The sequence below is a fragment of the Caloenas nicobarica genome, chromosome 31, assembly GCF_036013445.1.
Source record: "Caloenas nicobarica isolate bCalNic1 chromosome 31, bCalNic1.hap1, whole genome shotgun sequence".
In the NCBI taxonomy this organism is placed as follows: domain Eukaryota; kingdom Metazoa; phylum Chordata; class Aves; order Columbiformes; family Columbidae; genus Caloenas; species Caloenas nicobarica.
The window spans coordinates 2334913-2350842 of NC_088275.1; the positions used below are offsets into that span (position 1 = coordinate 2334913).

General features: G+C 52.6%; 2 protein-coding genes and 1 long non-coding RNA gene across 7 annotated transcripts; 2 read left to right on the forward strand and 1 right to left on the reverse strand.

Moving 5' to 3' along the window:
* Positions 1-39: 39 nt before the first annotated feature.
* Positions 40-11211, forward strand: DAP3 (death associated protein 3). Of its 3 annotated transcripts, XM_065653739.1 has the most exons (15): positions 40-121; positions 1014-1114; positions 1295-1370; positions 1964-2010; positions 4873-4995; positions 6696-6797; positions 7330-7438; positions 7855-7947; positions 8069-8199; positions 8463-8543; positions 8773-8931; positions 9308-9367; positions 10040-10129; positions 10309-10426; positions 11099-11211. In XM_065653739.1, exons 4-15 carry the CDS (start codon positions 1969-1971, stop codon positions 11182-11184), a joined length of 1194 nt encoding a protein of 397 aa, XP_065509811.1. In that variant the 5' UTR covers positions 40-121; positions 1014-1114; positions 1295-1370; positions 1964-1968; the 3' UTR covers positions 11185-11211. The 3 variants fall into 3 exon arrangements, with proteins under 3 accessions (XP_065509811.1, XP_065509810.1, XP_065509809.1); XM_065653738.1 differs by lacking the exon at positions 1295-1370; XM_065653737.1 differs by lacking the exons at positions 1014-1114; positions 1295-1370.
* LOC136000063 (uncharacterized) lies at positions 7590-11165 on the reverse strand. Its single transcript, XR_010607713.1, has 2 exons — positions 11085-11165; positions 7590-8968 (listed from the first exon to the last, which is right to left on the reverse strand). It is a non-coding gene; the product is annotated as an uncharacterized LOC136000063 (long non-coding RNA).
* A 110-nt stretch (positions 11212-11321) lies between the features above and the next one.
* Positions 11322-15488, forward strand: MSTO1 (misato mitochondrial distribution and morphology regulator 1). Of its 3 annotated transcripts, none has more exons than XM_065653805.1 (14): positions 11322-11399; positions 11861-11975; positions 12046-12106; positions 12198-12270; positions 12599-12647; positions 12864-12969; positions 13086-13203; positions 13284-13415; positions 13542-13694; positions 13958-14089; positions 14215-14399; positions 14636-14734; positions 14832-14950; positions 15230-15488. In XM_065653805.1, exons 1-14 carry the CDS (start codon positions 11325-11327, stop codon positions 15457-15459), a joined length of 1647 nt encoding a protein of 548 aa, XP_065509877.1. In that variant the 5' UTR covers positions 11322-11324; the 3' UTR covers positions 15460-15488. The 3 variants fall into 3 exon arrangements, with proteins under 3 accessions (XP_065509877.1, XP_065509878.1, XP_065509879.1); XM_065653806.1 differs by having other exon boundaries at positions 14639-14734; XM_065653807.1 differs by lacking the exons at positions 11322-11399; positions 11861-11975; positions 12198-12270 and having other exon boundaries at positions 12050-12106.
* The last annotated feature ends 442 nt before the right edge of the window (positions 15489-15930 follow it).

A 15930-nucleotide genomic window follows, 5' to 3' on the forward strand; every position in this document is an offset into this window, starting at 1 on the left:
CCGCCCGGGGAGGCGCCGTTAGCCCGGCGGTGGGCGGGGCCGGCGGCAGCGCGTGGCCCCGCGCGCGACCCGTAGCGGCCTCGCGTCAGCGGCGGATCCGATCAGCGGGGCGGGCGCGGCGGTGAGTGCCGGGGAGCGCGGGGCTGCGGCCTGAGGGGATCGCGGGGCACCGAGGGGATCGCGGGGCTCCGGCCTGAGGGGATCGCGGGGCACCGAGGGGATCGCGGGGCTCCGGCCTGAGGGGATCGCGGGGCACCGAGGGGATCGCGGGGCTCCGGCCTGAGGGGATCGCGGGGCACCGGGGGGATCGCGGGGCTCCGGCCTGAGGGGATCGCGGGGCACCGGCCTGAGGGGATCGCGGGGCACCGGGGGGATCGCGGGGCTGCGGCCTGAGGGGATCGCGGGGCACCGAGGGGATCGCGGGGCTCCGGCCTGAGGGGCTCTCCCGGCTCGGCCGCTCGCTCATGCGGCGGTCGGGCCCGCCCGGGGCGGCAGCTCCGGGGGCGGTAACCGGGGCGGGGGAAGCGGCTCCGGCCCCCCCGGGTGGGGCGGGAATGGAAGAGCCTTTGAGTTCAGGTGTGACCAACAGAGCTTCAGCTTTCCCGGTGCTTTTTTTGGTTTATTATTCTGAAGGCCACCGTGTCTAGAGCAGGTTGAAGCATGTGCCTTATGGCTCTTTGTTACCTCAGTGCTGTGTGTTTCTACAACTGCCTGAAAGGAGGTTGGAGCCGGGGGGGTCGGGCTCTGCTCCCCAGGAACAAGCGCCAGGACCAGAGGAAACGGCCTCAAGTTGCGCCAGGGGAGGTTGAGGTTGGAAATTTGGGAGAATTTCTTCCCAAAGGGCTGTGGGGCGTTGGAACAGGCTGCCCAGGGCAGTGCTGGAGTCGCCATCCCTGGAGGGGTTTAAATACACAGAGATGAGGTTCTCAGGGACATGGGGCAGTGCCAGGGCTGGGGAAATGGTTGGACTCGATCTTAAAGGTTGTTTCCAACCAAAATGATTCTATGTCTAGAAAAGCAGAAAACTGGAGAATGGTGGAGAGCACACGGCGGGGAACAGGTCCCTGATACAGCATCGGTCGCCCAGCGATTGTAACACCCTGGTCAGCTCAGAGTGGGTTCCGTCTTCTGTGTTTCTGATTCCTGAAGCCAGTAGTAAATATATCGACAACAAGCAACCAGAAATTTGTTTTTCATTTAGTCCAGAGAGGTGATAGGTTAGGATTACTCAATAATATCTGCAAATGTAACTTTCAGGGTTCTCTGCATCATTTTTACTTATATTCCAATCTAGAAATCCGTTCCTAAAGACTACAAGCAGACAAGTATGGAACAGTATGCTAGTTGGACGGTTCTTTAACATGATCCAGGTACAAATCAGTGAAGTGGCCACAGTTTTAATCTACTCTTCTGGTAAAGCTCCTCTCCCACAGAGAGATAAAGCCCAGAGAAGAGCCCTTACAACTTGCATTAGTCACACAGGAATTCTGTCTGAATGTTGGGGTGCCCAAAATAAATGACTAAAACAGCCTCCGCAGGCTGATATCTTCACACAGAAATGCTTCCAGTCTCTGTGTTGTTCCAGTTTCTTCAAAACAATCGCTGTGTAGCCCTTGCTCTTAACATCTCTTAACAGCTGCGGTCAAAGTAGACGCCCTTCCCCAATAAAAGAATTCGTCCTCACTAGATGAATGAAATATCTTTACTTATAAAATAAGGGTTTTTTTGTAAATGTCTCTCTGAAAAAAAAGGCAACATCATTAATGGAATATTTGTTAGGTAAATGATGCTGTTTGCCAGTAGTCAACTGGATTTCTGCAGAGCATTTGACAGCTTGTCTGAATTATTTGTGTGCCTGGACTTTAAGCTCTTTGGGCAGGAACGACTCTCTCCTGGCATAAGATACATGAAACACAATAAAAAAACCATCCACAATAAAAAAAATCCACTTCTGTCTCTGCAGAAAACATGCTGAGAAGTCTCAAAGGACTCGTCTACCATCCCCTGAAGGTAAGTCCTGTAACAGCGCGATGCTGCTTCCAGTATTTCAACTGTCCTGGGACCTGGAGTGACAATTTACAATGGTAAAAAGTGAGATTCTGCTTAGACTCCTCATCTAAAAACTTGGTGTCTCCTGGATAGTTGCCTTAAATAAGACATTTGTTGGAAGACTGACAGTGTTGGTGTTGCTGGCGGGAAGATAATTTTGCCCGAGATGGTTCAGTGCTCCAGGCGGGTGTAGCAACATTCGCTCTGCCACAACACCACTATCTTATCAGCAAAGCTTCCCTATATTCTAAACAGCATCATGAATTAACGTTGCATATCTGGAATGACTTCCTAGCGGTACAGAATTCCAGTTGGTTTGTTTGCTGTTGTCTTTTAAAGGCTTTTTTTTTCGCTAGCACACAGTGATCCGCAGCCTTTAAAGAGGATGGCTGGATAACCGCTTGTTTCCAGAGCTGAGATTCTGGTTGTGCAGTGCTGGATTTACGATGGCAGCCTCTATGAAATAAACAGGCTTTTTTCTAGAGATGAGTGTGGAACCGTGTAGGAACAGCTCCACCTTACGGCACACGACGTTGGGATTAATCTCCACGCACCACGTGATAGTTTGCTGCCATTTCAGGGATCTGACTTAGACTCCTCTGTCTTCCTGCAGATGGAAATTTACTATAAAATCCACTCTAGCAGCAGAAACTGCCTTAAAAGATGTGAAAGCCTTAAGTACATGCCAGGATTTACTATGCAGAGCTCCACAGTGAGCCAGAAAGGTCTATGTATGTGTTGCTGGCATTCTGCATGAAGCCAAGGGGATCAGTGATAAATCTGCTTTTCAGGAGAAGGGGCCACGTGGCACATTGCTATTATAAAATCGGGATATAAAACATGTGAGTAGTGATATTTCAGGTCACCTAAAGGTGTTTTTGTAGCCCGTTAAAAATGCTGACCCGCTTGCGTGTGGATTTTGTGAACGGAAACGCGGTAATTCATAAAACGCTAGTCTGTACCTCTCAAATTCATGATAGCTCTGAGTAGTGTTGGATTTGGCTCAATTTTGTAGCACTTCAAAGACTGAGGAAGGATTTTGTGGCTTCAGGTACTTATAAGCTGCTTCTACTGTCCACAAAGAAGTTCCAAAGTCATTCAGTTAAAGCCTTGAGCTGAGTCTAGACGCACATGAAAACTGAATGTTGGCAGAACAAGAAGTTAATCTTTGCTTAATTTTCCATTCACTGTTACGCACGCAGGTCAGGGACAAGGATTTGTATGTTCACTTGAGATTTGAGGAGGAGGGAATGCAGGATGTGCAAAGAAAATGGGAGGGACTATCATCCCAGGCTAGAAATGACCTAGAGCTGACATTTTCTAAGTGAATTTTCTCGGTGACAATAGTTGCTTGCTCTAGTTATTCATGTATTAAATTAGCTTCTTAGCACCTTGCTCTAGGCTGTAAATTAAGTCACTTCTGTGGACTTCAAACTAAATATAGCCAAATTGATCATTTGGATTTGAGGAGGAAAGGAACATTGTAGGAACAAGAAAAGGTGTTAAAACGGGATGATAAAAGTCAATTTTAAGTGATTTCTGCATTGCCATTGCAGTAGTTTGTTCTATAGGTTGAGCACAAACTGGTTGAATTCCTTCCCGAAAAGAAGAGCGCTGGACCGCTGGACTCCAGCGTGTGTTTAAGGTGGGATGTGGGGGTAATCCCACACTCCGCTTTCTTGGGAGCACTCGCGGCTTTCAAGTGACCCCCCGAGGAAGCCTTGGCTGGCAGCAGATTTGTGTCACGCCTTGGAGAACCCAAACAGCTGCTCCTGTCTCTAAACTTGAGTTTATGGCCACTCTCATCTCCGCAGACAGACAAAATACGAAACTACTTGCTCTGTTTACAGCAAAGCCTGCAACTGTTCTAGTCATTAATCACACAACGGAATCGGAGACTCATTTTGGTTGGAAAAGACTTTTTAAGATCATTAAAGGCTGATACAAGATATGAAAGGTGGCTTTCAGTTTTGCTTGCTTTGGTCACAGCCTCTCTTTGGACTATATGCTTCTTTTATTTCTTGACAAATGCTCATATTTTCTTTCACTGTAACATAATAAAATGCTTGTCCTTCTACTACTCGCTTTCTCGCCTATTTTGGCCAGGTTTTACAGGCAGGCTGTCCACGGAAAAAAAAGAATTAATCAGCTTAGCTGGCTGTTTCAGTTTCTGTGTTATAATGAAAGCATCTCTATGCAGGGACACAGGGAAGAAAATCAGTGCAGGGGCTGTAATTATAAATATCAAACAGTGGGCAGCACTGCACTAATCCTGCAATAATTGAGGTGATTACGGATTACTAGACAGTTTGAATTTTCAAGGTACCAGCTACGATTCGTCGGTGTAGGCAGAAACACTGTGGGAACTTGACGGTGTTGGGTTAACACTTGGACTCAATCATCTTAAGGGTCTTTCCCAACCAAAATGTTTCTATGATTCTAACGGGAATTCCCAGTGATGAGATTTTAATGGCTGTACTGGTGCTCTTCAGATATCTTGAAGGAAATAACTCTTTCAGGTCCAGGGCTTGGCTGTCTAGATGGTGGCAGATAAATTTAAGTGAATGGGAATGGTTTAAAAGCAGACATCTTAAATATAAAATGTGGTTCTAACGCATGTGTTTTTTTCATGATGAATTTACTTTTTAATGAACTTTTTTTTAATCCTAATTGCAGAGAATTCTATTCTGTACTGCATGCTACCTTGTCCCGATCGCAATTTGCATGCAACGAGCATACAAAGCAAACTACTACCTGGATTTTTTACTGGAAACCTTGGGCTGCTGAGCAGTTTATTGCCTGTTTGCCTTTTTCTTTCCTCAGTTGGACCGTGGGTTTGCCCTCCACACGGCAGCCAAGGATTGCCTGAGTTCCCTCGCCACCCAGGATGCCCAAACAGCGGCCGAAAGACCAAGAGCAGTTTTCTATACCAATGAGAACAACCCGGTAAGTTCCTGCCGCAATCGTTGGTCAGACAGCAAGTGACTAAATTCCATCAGGGACTGTGTTTTTCTAATAAACAGGCGTCTAAACCACGATCCCCAGCCCTAAGGAAAACAGGCCATGGCTGTGCAGGGCACCTGCCTCACTTTAGACAAGCCAGTCCTGAAAGCTCCTGAGAACGAGTATTGTCATCAGACACCATTAATTTCAACTCCAGGGTTATTCTTCCCTGATTAACCTCCCCAAATTGGCTACAAAGGGGGATAAAAACCACTCCAGATGACCTCAGCGCGGCACAGCTCTCTAGTATCACAATTCCAGCCTCACACGCTCCATCTCAAGCACAAAATTAAGTGGAATAAATGAAGGGAATAAGCCTTTGAGGTGCTTTTCTGCTGCCTCTGTAATTGGAGTCTTTCAGCGCCGATTCCTCTGGGGTCTCTATGGAAACGGCAGCGCGCGCGGATGATCTTCCTCACGTGACGCCGGTGTCTCTATGGATGGCACAGAAGGGTCCAGATGGTGAGGATTGTCCCCGCGCCTCCCGGTGACATTGCCAGGCAACCGGCTCTGGCATTCTGACTTCACGTGCCTGACGTTTGGCGACAACCGCCATCGCTTATTCATTTATCAGATCGGCATTCCTCGGGCTTGCTGTGCTGCAGCAAACCCAGGAGCTCTGACTGCGCCCCGACTTCTGCGCCATAAAGTCCCATTAAAAATGGATTAAGACGACCAGACGAAAACTAAATTTTTAATAAGACTTAGCTTTTCTATACCTTCCTGTTAGCAAAACTCAAAAGAGACTAAACATGGTGATAAAGACACTGACCCACTTTACGGATGTAGGAGCTGAAGAGTGAAGGAATTTGCCCAGGGTGATGAAACTGAGAATAAAAACAGTCACCGGAGTATTGCTCTTCCATTGGAGTCCATGGATAATGCTGCCATGCAAAAACACACGTGCTGTTAGTCTGTGTCCAACATGGGCAGGAAAACTCTTGGAAGTCCAGCTGTGCATGGAAAAAGACTGAAATCTTAATAATTCTCCTCTTATGTCCAAGTAACACCACCTTAGAGCAGAGGAGCTCTCGACTGGCTAGGGTTGAATTTTCTTCCTGTTGCTGAGATTTACTGACCAGCAAACACCAGATTGGCAATTCAAGCAGCTTAGAGAGCAGTTTGCTCGAGTTACCAAACGGTTCTGGGCCTCAGTACATTAAGCCCTGGCTCTGCAGCAAAGCTAGTAAGGAACACAAGGCAAGTCTGAATCAGCCCCCAAAAAATCAGAAAATATAGTTTTGTTGCAGACTGAAAGGAAGTAGATTTGAATCTAGCAGATAACTCAAAAGGGGATCACGTTACTGATAAAATATTGTGATGACCAGAAGTCCAAGTGGGCTAATAAAAGACTAGGCTAAATTCATGAAGCCACCAGTGCCCCCAGAACACAACAGTTCATTCCGAGCTCCAGGAATCTCTTTATTACCAGCTTTCCTTTAGACTCTTCCTAAGCATCTCCCCGTCCTGATACTACAATTCCTGCTTTACTTCATTTTTGAGTTCTTGTGACTCCCAGTAAGCAGACGCTCGCTTTGCTTGAGCATTCCCCTCCCTGTTCCATTCTCACAGCTCTTCTGGATCTAGAAAAATAAAACTGCCAGCCTTCCCCGCACGTTACCATTTGCCTTTTCCCTTCCCAGGCCAACCACACAGAACAGCACGAGGGTCGTCTTTACAGCATCCCGCTCGACGAGGTGAAAATCGTGTTTCCGCATGGACTCCCCTATCGCTTCCAGCAGCAGGTACTTTGGTTTAGAGCAGATTTCTAGGGAGTGGACGGGTACGGGGGAAAAACAGACCCATCGCGTAACTCTGATGCTTTCCTATTAGAATAAAAGAGAGTGATGTGCTGCAAGAACACAATTATTCCTTCCTGTTATTTTCTACATCTAAAAGAGACAAGTCAACCGAACCAGAATAGTGGCTGAGGGGTGTGAGGATCCCACCGTAAGCAACATTCTGTCCAATATTTTTCATCTCTAACTTCTGAATTACAGAAATATTTTTCCACAGTTACACGAAACAAGTTGTCTCATGAAATAAGTTTATATCGGCAACGAAAAAAAAGCTGTTGCAACTGGGTCAGGCTTTGTGAGCAGCTAATGCAGACTGCCTGCTTGAGTTTAGGAACAGATAGTTAGTTAATAACTCCAGGTGGTTGATTTTTAATTAACTGACAGGCCGCTCAGCCTCACCTTGGCCTCTGGGAAGGCGACAGAACAGCCACGTGTGCCGGCACCCCACTGCTTCTCCACATTGTCTTCCTTTCCTCAGATCAAGACCTTCAACGAAGCCTGCGTGATGGTGCGAAAACCCGCTCTGGAGCTTTTCACTTACCTGAAGAACACCAACTTCGCACACCCAGCCGTCAGATACGTGATCTGTATCTTTTTACTGCTTGCTTGACGGTAGAATTCAAATGCAAGCGGGTGAGTTTATGCAGAGGAGGGCGATGGTTTGATCCTATGCTGACCGCTGTGGTTTAGTCTTCAGGAGGTGGTTCTGTTGCCAGCAAAGCTTGTCTGAGAAGTTCATGAACCTCAAATACTTTTATTTTAAGCCAGATTTGGTTTATCTAGGGCTTTCAGCACAACTAAGGAAATAGGAAACATCAGCTCTGATGTAAGTGGGGTGGGAGGATACAAAGAGAAGAAACTCTTTAGGGTTTGCCGCAGGATGGAATTCCACCCCTGCTTTTTCAACCTTCGAACATCCTTTATGCCTTTCGTGAAAGAATTAACGGTCGAGTAGAATTTGAAGTAGTTTTCTAGAGACTTTCCTTGACAGTCCGCGCTCGAGATGGCGAAAGAGGAACGGGGAAAACCATGACGCTGTGTCACCTGGTTCACTACTGCACCAGGCAGGGCTGGCTGGTGCTGCACATCCCGGACGGTAAGAACGCTGACCCTGCGTCCCTGCAGTGAATACATCCGCTGATCTGCAAGATGCTCATTCAAGTGAAAAGCATAGGGTAGGTCACAGCAAAAAATAGCAAGTTTTCTTTTGCTTCTAGCTCATCTCTGGGTGAAAAACTGTAGAGAGCTTTTGCAGTCCTCCTACAACAAAGAACGGCTCGATCAGCCTTTGCAAGCGTCTTCCTGGCTCAAGAACTTCAAAACCTCCAATGAGCGCTTCCTAAAAGAGGTTTGTCTTGGTTCGTGCCTAAAAAATACCCACAGGATCATCTCCTGGGGACTGTGCGTGCTCGTGCTTCCTGACATTGGAGATTTGCTCGTTTTTGAGAAATGCTTCGTGTATTAACGCACGCATTCCTATTGCATATAACCCACAAACCCCACCCTTTACTGGAATTCCATTTTTCTAGCAAAAGAAAGAATATCAATCCCTCCTGTGGAGGTAGCTATTACTACTTGCTTCCCAGTTTAATCGTAGTTCTCTTCCTGCAGATAAAAACACACAAAAAATACATGTGGGGCAAACGAGAAAGCACAGAGGAGGGCAGACCGCTGGCTGAAGTGGTGGAGCAGGTGAGGAACAGCAAGCGCTTCTGGTTTGTCTCACGTTTTATTCGAATTTCCCATCGTTGTGTATGTAGAACAAATCGGTCCTAAATATCTTACAAATACCAGATTGTTTCTTTGCGAGGAGCAACAAACTGTTTGATCCTCCTCCCCTTTAAGAAGGGGAGGCAGTGCCCAAAACTCCCAGTGTTAACACAGAAACCAACCTGAGTTCTCTGCCTTTTCCCTCCTGAAGGGTTTAGCTCGGGTGAGAAACGCCAGCGATGCCGTCGGGGTGGTGCTCAAAGAACTGAAGCAGCAAAGCCGTCTGGGTTTGTTCCGGCTCCTTGTGGCTGTGGACGGCGTCAACGCGCTCTGGGGAAGGACCACGTTAAAGAAGGAAGACAAAAGCCCCGTAAGATGCCACCTCTGACGATATTTCTGTGTTCCTCCTGCAAGGGAGAGCGTTTTGTTCATTTTTAAGTCCTATAATCACCCTTGAAAAATGTATTTTTGATTTTGCTCCCTTGGAGGGACCTGGAAAATCCAGATTGTGCTTTAGACAATTTTTAACGAAGTTGTCTCAGTAAGAAAAAAGTGCAGGTATGTCTTGTTACAGCAAGGAAAGGTCTGGGTGTTTCTGTCCCTAAGGCTGAATGCTACGGTGCAAAGTAAAGCAAGGAAAAAATGCACAAAATGATGCAAATTATACTCCCATTCTAATTTAAAGTAGGGGAATTTACGTCTCAGTTAAAACTGCTGGTAAAAATAAGTGACGTGATTTTCCCCAGGTTTCTCCAGAGGAGCTGACACTTGTGTACAATCTACGGAAGATGCTGATGAACGACTGGGTGAGTTCAGTCTGTACCTTTGGGCTCGTTATTCTCAGCAATTAAAGCTCCGTGTCGATAAACATAAAGCTACAAATGGGCCCTCGCACCATCCCCGCAGCACAGGAGGGTGCGAGCACAGGCTGATTCGAGGGTTAATATCACCCAAAGAGAGTAAGAACAGGTCAAATATATAATATTTTTTTAATCACTGCACCAAACTCCAGTTTAGGACTTGCACTTCCCAAACTCGAGGTATTTAATAACCCTTAATGACACTTTATGATTTTTTGAACCAATTGGAACTTTCAGTTTCTCAAAAAACCCTAAACCGTTACACTTTTTGCTGCAGGCCGTCAACTCCTTCTGCTTCTTTTCCAATCCCCTGGATGCTCCTATCTCTAGGAGGCAGTCTGCAAGTTTTAAAATACAGAGAAAAGTCCCTTTTTTAAAGTATTTCAGTTGTTTCAGCTGAAAGCTGCGTATAAGAACAACACGTTTAAATGCCAGCACTGGAAACAGCAGCTGGGCTTCGCGTCGTTAGGAACATTTTTACATCCATCACATAGAATTTTGGAACTGAAGTAACTAAAAGATCAAAGAATAAAATCTCTGGCTTGTTCAGAATGAACCGGTAACCGTTTCCCAAACGCCGTTTGTGGCGCAGGGCGTTTCTAATCCCGTTTTCTTTAGAGCGGAGGTGCGGCGGTGATGACCCTCAGCCAGACCGGCTCTCTCTTCAAGCCCAGTTCCGCCTATTTGCCCCAGGAGCTGCTGGGAAAGGTGAGTCTTGGCTTCTTTTTTTCCTTTTTCCCCCCCTTCACATTGGGAAACAAACACAAACATTGCTTTAGGAGTTGCGTTCAGCTCCAGGTGGTGCTTTCCTCTCCTCGGGATCGTGTACATCTTTATTCTCCGCTTCACCTCCACCATCGGTTCCTCACCCGCGCTTTTCCTTCCAGGAGGGTTTCGACGCGCTGGATCCCTTCGTCCCCATCCCCGTCCCCAACTACAGCCCACGGGAGTTCGAGAGCTGTTACCACTACTACCTGCAGCGCAAGTGGCTGCAGCACGAGAAAGGTCTGTAGCTGCTGGGGGACCCCGCGCAGCACAGGGGACCCCACACAGGCACCCTGCACAGCACAGGGGACCCCACACAGCACAGGGGACCAGCCATCCTGCCCTGGGGACCCTGCACAGCCCTGGGGACCCTGCACAGCCCTGGGGACCAGCCATCCTGCCCTGGGGACCCCTCATGGGGACCCTGCACAGCACAGGGGACCCCACACAGCACAGGGGACCAGCCATCCTGCCCTGGGGACCCCTCATGGGGATCCTGCACAGCCTGGGGGACCCTTCACAGCCCAGGGGTCCCCACATGGGGACCCTGCACAGCCTGGAGACCCTGCACAGGGACCCTGCACAGCCTGGGGGACCAGCCATCCTGCCCTGGGGGCCCTGCACAGCCCTGGGGACCCCGCACAGCCCAGGGGACCGGCCATCCTGCCATGGGGACCCCGCACAGCCTGGGGACCCCTCGTGGGGACCCCGCACAGCCCGGGGGACCCTTCACAGCCCAAGGGACTCCTCAGGGGGCCCCTGCACAGCCCTAGGGGACACCGCCCCGGAGACCCCGCACAGCCTGGGGACCCCTCGTGGGCACCCCGCACGGGGACCCCTCAGCGCCCCGGGGGGTCCCGGGCGGGCGTTCCGCGGATGCTCCGCGCCCCCAACGCACCTCGTGTCCCGCAGCGCACACGGAGGCCGGGAAGGAGGAGCTGCGGTTCCTGAGCGGCTCCAACCCGCGGCAGCTGGACCGGCTGGCGGGGCCTCTCTAGCGCAATAAAGGCGGCGGCAGCGGCAGCGGCTCCGGTGTCGGTGTCGGTGTCTTTTAGGGGGGGCCCGGGGGAGGGCGGGGCCCCGCCGTGACGCAGTTCCGGGGTGGGGCGCGCAGGCGCGGCGGCGGGAACCGGGCGCGATGCCGGGGGAGGCGGTGACGGTGCAGCTCGGGCACTACGCGGGGTGCGTGGGAGCGCACTGGTGGGGGCTGCAGGTGCGGGCCGGGGCCGGGGCCGGGACCGCGGCAGGGCTGGGGCCGGGGCGGGGCGGGACGGGGCCGGGGCCGGGGCGGGACCGGGACCGGGACTGGGGCTGGGGCCGGGGCGGGGCGGGGCGGGACGGGACGGGACCGGGAGCAGGAGCAGGGCGGGACTGGGACCGGGACCGGGACCGGAATAGGGGTCAGGGCCGGAGCTGGGACCGGGACGGGAATCCGGACCGGAACCGTGGGCAGGGCTGGGACCGGGGCGGGCGCCGGGATGAGGATCAGGGCTGGGACCGGGACGGGATCGGAATCGGGACCGGGGTGGTGCGAGTGTCAGGGCTGGGACCGGCGCCGGGGCTGGAACCGGACGAGGGGGGAGTCGGGACCGGCGTTGGGGTCAGAGCCGGGACCGGGTCGGGGTTCGGGGTTTGTCCCGGGCCCGGCTCTGACCCCCCGGCCGCTCCCCCCAGGCCGCCGCGCTGCTGCGGCCCGATGCCGCCGAGCTCCGCAGCTCCGCGCTGCTCCGCGCCGGCCGGGACGCGCGGACCCCGCGAACCCCGCGCCTGGTGGCGCTGGAGCTGAAAGGTACCGGGGCGGGGCGGGGCGGGGGCGGCTCCGCCGGGACCGGCCCCGCCGTGACCGGCTCCTCTTGCAGGCGGCGTGGGCGCGCTGGGGCCCGGCGGCACCGCGGGGGAACCGGGCGCACCGGCGACATGGTGAGTGGGGCGAACCGGAGGCACCGCAGGCACCGGGGACCCGGTGAGTGCGGGGGGGGCTCCTGCGGCAGCTGCCCCGGTTGTGTTGCAGGGACGGGGACGTGGCCGATTACCGGGAGAGCTCGGGCGGGGGCTCCGCACCGCGGGCCGGCGGGGACAGCACGGTGAGGACGGGAGGAGCGGGGGGGACACGGGGGCGGCAGCCCCGCTCGGCTTTAACTGCACTTGGGGCATTTGCTTTAAGGACCAGAGGAAGCGGCCTCGGGTTGCACCAGGGGAGGCTGAGGTTGGAAATTTGGGGTAATTTCTTCCCCAAAGGGCTGTGGGGCGTTGGAACAGGCTGCCCAGGGCAGTGCTGGAGTCACCATCCCTGGAGGGGTTGAAAATACGCAGACATGAGGTTCTCAGGGCCATGGGCAGTGCCAGGGCTGGGGGAACATTAGGACTCCATCGTAAAGCTCTTTTCCAACCAAAAAGATCCGATTTCTTTAGGAAAACGCTCCCTCTGAGGGAAAAGGAGGTTCCAGCGCGTCGGTTCCAGGTGTGTGCGCGTCGCCTGCCCCGTCGGTTCATCCCGTTTGTCCCGGCGACTTTGGTTCGCTTGCCGGGGTCGGGAAGTTCTGGGAAGGTGGAGCAGGCGCGGTGAGCTGGCCGAGATCTTAATTAAAACATTCACAAAACCCTGGCTTTGTGCGCGTTATTCGAGGGGCCGCCCGGAGCTGCCGAGCCCTTCGCTCTCACGTCCGTGTCGTTCCAGGGGCGGCTCCGGCCCGGGACGGTCCCGTCCGGCTCTGGTCCGATTACCTCAACGTGCGCCTGCACCCCAAGAGCCTCTACGTGATCCCTCAGTACATGCACGACGGGTACGGCCGGAGCTTTGCTGCGCGATCCCTTGTCCCGAACAGCCGTGTTTTGTGTCAAGGACAAATTTAGAGGCGATAGGATAAGCTTTTTTATGCTTTTTCCCCTTTTTTCCTAGGGAGTGCGGCGTTCTCGAAGCCTTTGGCCAAGGCGAGCGGCTCCTGCAGGATCCCGGCTGCCTCGAGGAGCTGGAGGATCGGCTGCATTTCTACGTCGAGGAGTGCGATTATCTGCAGGTTCGACGCCTCGGCCCCAAACTCCCTTTCCCTTCGAGAAACCTCCAGCTCGAGACGAAGCCGAACGCGGTTTTGCGCAGGGGTTTCAGGTCCTTTGCGACCTGCACGACGGGTTCTCCGGGGTCGGCGCCAAAGTGACGGAGCTGCTGTACGACGAGTATTCGGGCAAAGGGATCCTGACCTGGGGCTTGACGCCGCTCGCCAGCCCCGGCGTGAGTGAATAACGGGGGGAAAAAAGCAAGAACACGCAATGCTTTCGTGTTAAATCTGCGTTAGACGGTTTGCTTGCATCTTCTAATGGTCGAGCTGATTTGATTTGATTTTCTTTTCGCCCGCAGGATCATCGGAAGGACGTTTGCCGGCTGCTGAACACGGTGCTGGGCACGGTGCACCTGGCCCGGCACAGCTCCCTCCTCTGCCCCTTGTCACTCAGCGGGACTTTGGGGATTAAACCACAACCTCCCGTCACGTTTCCGTACATCGACTACGACGTACGGACCGTGGATTCTGTTCCAAGCAGAAAACATGATTTTTTCCCAGCTTTTTCACCATTGGCAGAGACTAAACCGCCAGCTTTTAATGGCCAAGCAAACCGGCGGCAGCTCATTTGTCAGCAAACAACTGGCTTACCCGCAACCTGAAACTTAATGCAACCTCTACAAAAGCCCAATTTACAAGATGCTAAATTAAACAGGTGAAAAACGGGTTGAGGAACAGAAGGATTTAACCTGTCCTGTGTTGTTTCCCCTCGCAGGCGTCGCTCAACTACCACAGCAGCGCGATTTTGGCCGCGGCGCTGGACACGCTGACGGCTCCGTATCGGCTCCGCGCCGCCCCGGGCTCCATGGCGCACCTCGCCGAGTCGCTTCACTTCTCCGGGAGGAAGGTAGAGACGCAAAAAACCCCCAAATCCCTTCATTTCCACCCAAACCGGCGAGAGCTGCCGTCCCACTTCCCCCCAGCGCAGGACGCGGTTTAGACGGGGGGTTATTTTTGTTCCCCGACTCGCAGGTTGTGGCCGCGTGGGCTTCTCTCCCCTTCCCCGTCCGCTGCGGCCTCGCGCTCCCCGATATTTTGGGCGCCCGCGGGCAGGACGTGCCCTGGGAGCCGCTGTCGTCGTGTCGGGACCCGAAGCTCGGCCGCTGCTTCGCTCAGTCCGTGGTGCTGCGGGGGATCCGTGAAGAAAGCGGCGGCAGGTGATCGCCTTTTCCCCAAAAATCACCCACGATCTTTCTGTAGAATCGCATTACGCTGGGAAAAAAACCCTTTAAGATGGTGAAGTCTGAGCGTCAACCTGATGCTGAACGGGAAGAAGGTCCAGGGCTCGACAGAGCTCCCGACTTCAGAGCAAAATGGCTGAGACGATGTTGAGTCGGCGACGTTTTTGGTCGAATCTCTTGGAAAAACCAAGAATTATTGTGTGTTTTTGCAGCAGCCGCCCGGGGCAGCCGCCGGCATCTCCGCTGCACGCGTGCGGCGTCGAGGAGACGCTGCAGCGTTACCTGCACGGCGCCTTTCCCGGGGCCTTCAGGTTGGTAACGCTCGTCCGGTTGGGTTTTTTTTTTTTTTTTTTGGCAGAAAACTGAAAGTTGAGCGTGTTTTGGGTCATTTTATTCCCCTTCTTGCAGCACGTGCTACGTGCTGGAGCAGCCGTGCCCGACGCTCCCCCCGTTCCCCCAGTTCTTCTCTCCCCTCCTGAGCGGACGCGGTTTCCTGCTGGACAAACCCCCCGCTCGTTCCTCTGCAGGTAACGGGTGTCGCTTAAACTATCCATTTGGCCACAGAAAAATACCGATTTGAGGGCGGCCGGGTCTAAAAGAGGTCAAGGAATTATTTAAAAACCAAGCAAAACGCTTTGGAACGTTTGCAGGGGAAAAATTCTGAGCGTTGAGCTCAGTGGCTGCTTGTGAAGTAGCGACTTGTAAGAGATGTCTCTTTTCTAACAAGTGACGTCTCGTGAAGTAGAACAGGGCGAGGAAAGGGATTTTGGGGGGGAATATTGCAATAAACGGTGTTTTCGGTGCAGCGGTGGAGAGCGTCCCGGTGCTGGCGGCGCTGCAGTCGGCCCCGGTTCTGCACCAGCTGCTCTGGGGTTTGCGCCGGGACGCGCGGAGGTTGAACACGCGGCGCTGGGCGAGTTTCTTCGCGGCCGGGGTGGAACAGGACGATTTCCAGGAGGCCCTGGAGGAGCTCGGGACGCTGGCCCAGTGCTACCAGAACGGGTTTCGGGACGAGGACGACGCCGATTCAGACTAAACACACCTTATTTTGCGACCCCGTGGAATCTGGATCCCGTTTGGATCCCGTTTCCACGGTGGCCCGAGCGCTTTCTTGTCATTTCAGAGCCCTGTGACCGGGGCCGCCTGAACTTGGGGGGTAAAGGAGGAAAAGCTGCTTTTTGTATGTGGTTTTCTGGTTTTTTAAAAAAAACCCAAACAACTTGACAAAGTGAATTCGCTCCACCTGTTAGAATAAAACCACACAATAAATACAGAATTCTGCTCGTACAATCACCACGGGGGGGAAGAACTTACAAAAAAAAAAAAAAAAAGAAAATCATGTGTTTGTCCACATGAACCCACATCTTATGGTACAATATTTACAGGGTTTTTCAGTCCCATCAGTGTCCACAAGCGTTTCTGCTCTCATTTCACTCTTCTACAGGATGTTATTGCCCTAAAAATGTTCCTTCATTCTGTTAGTTTGATAAGGGAGACGCGCAGCCCA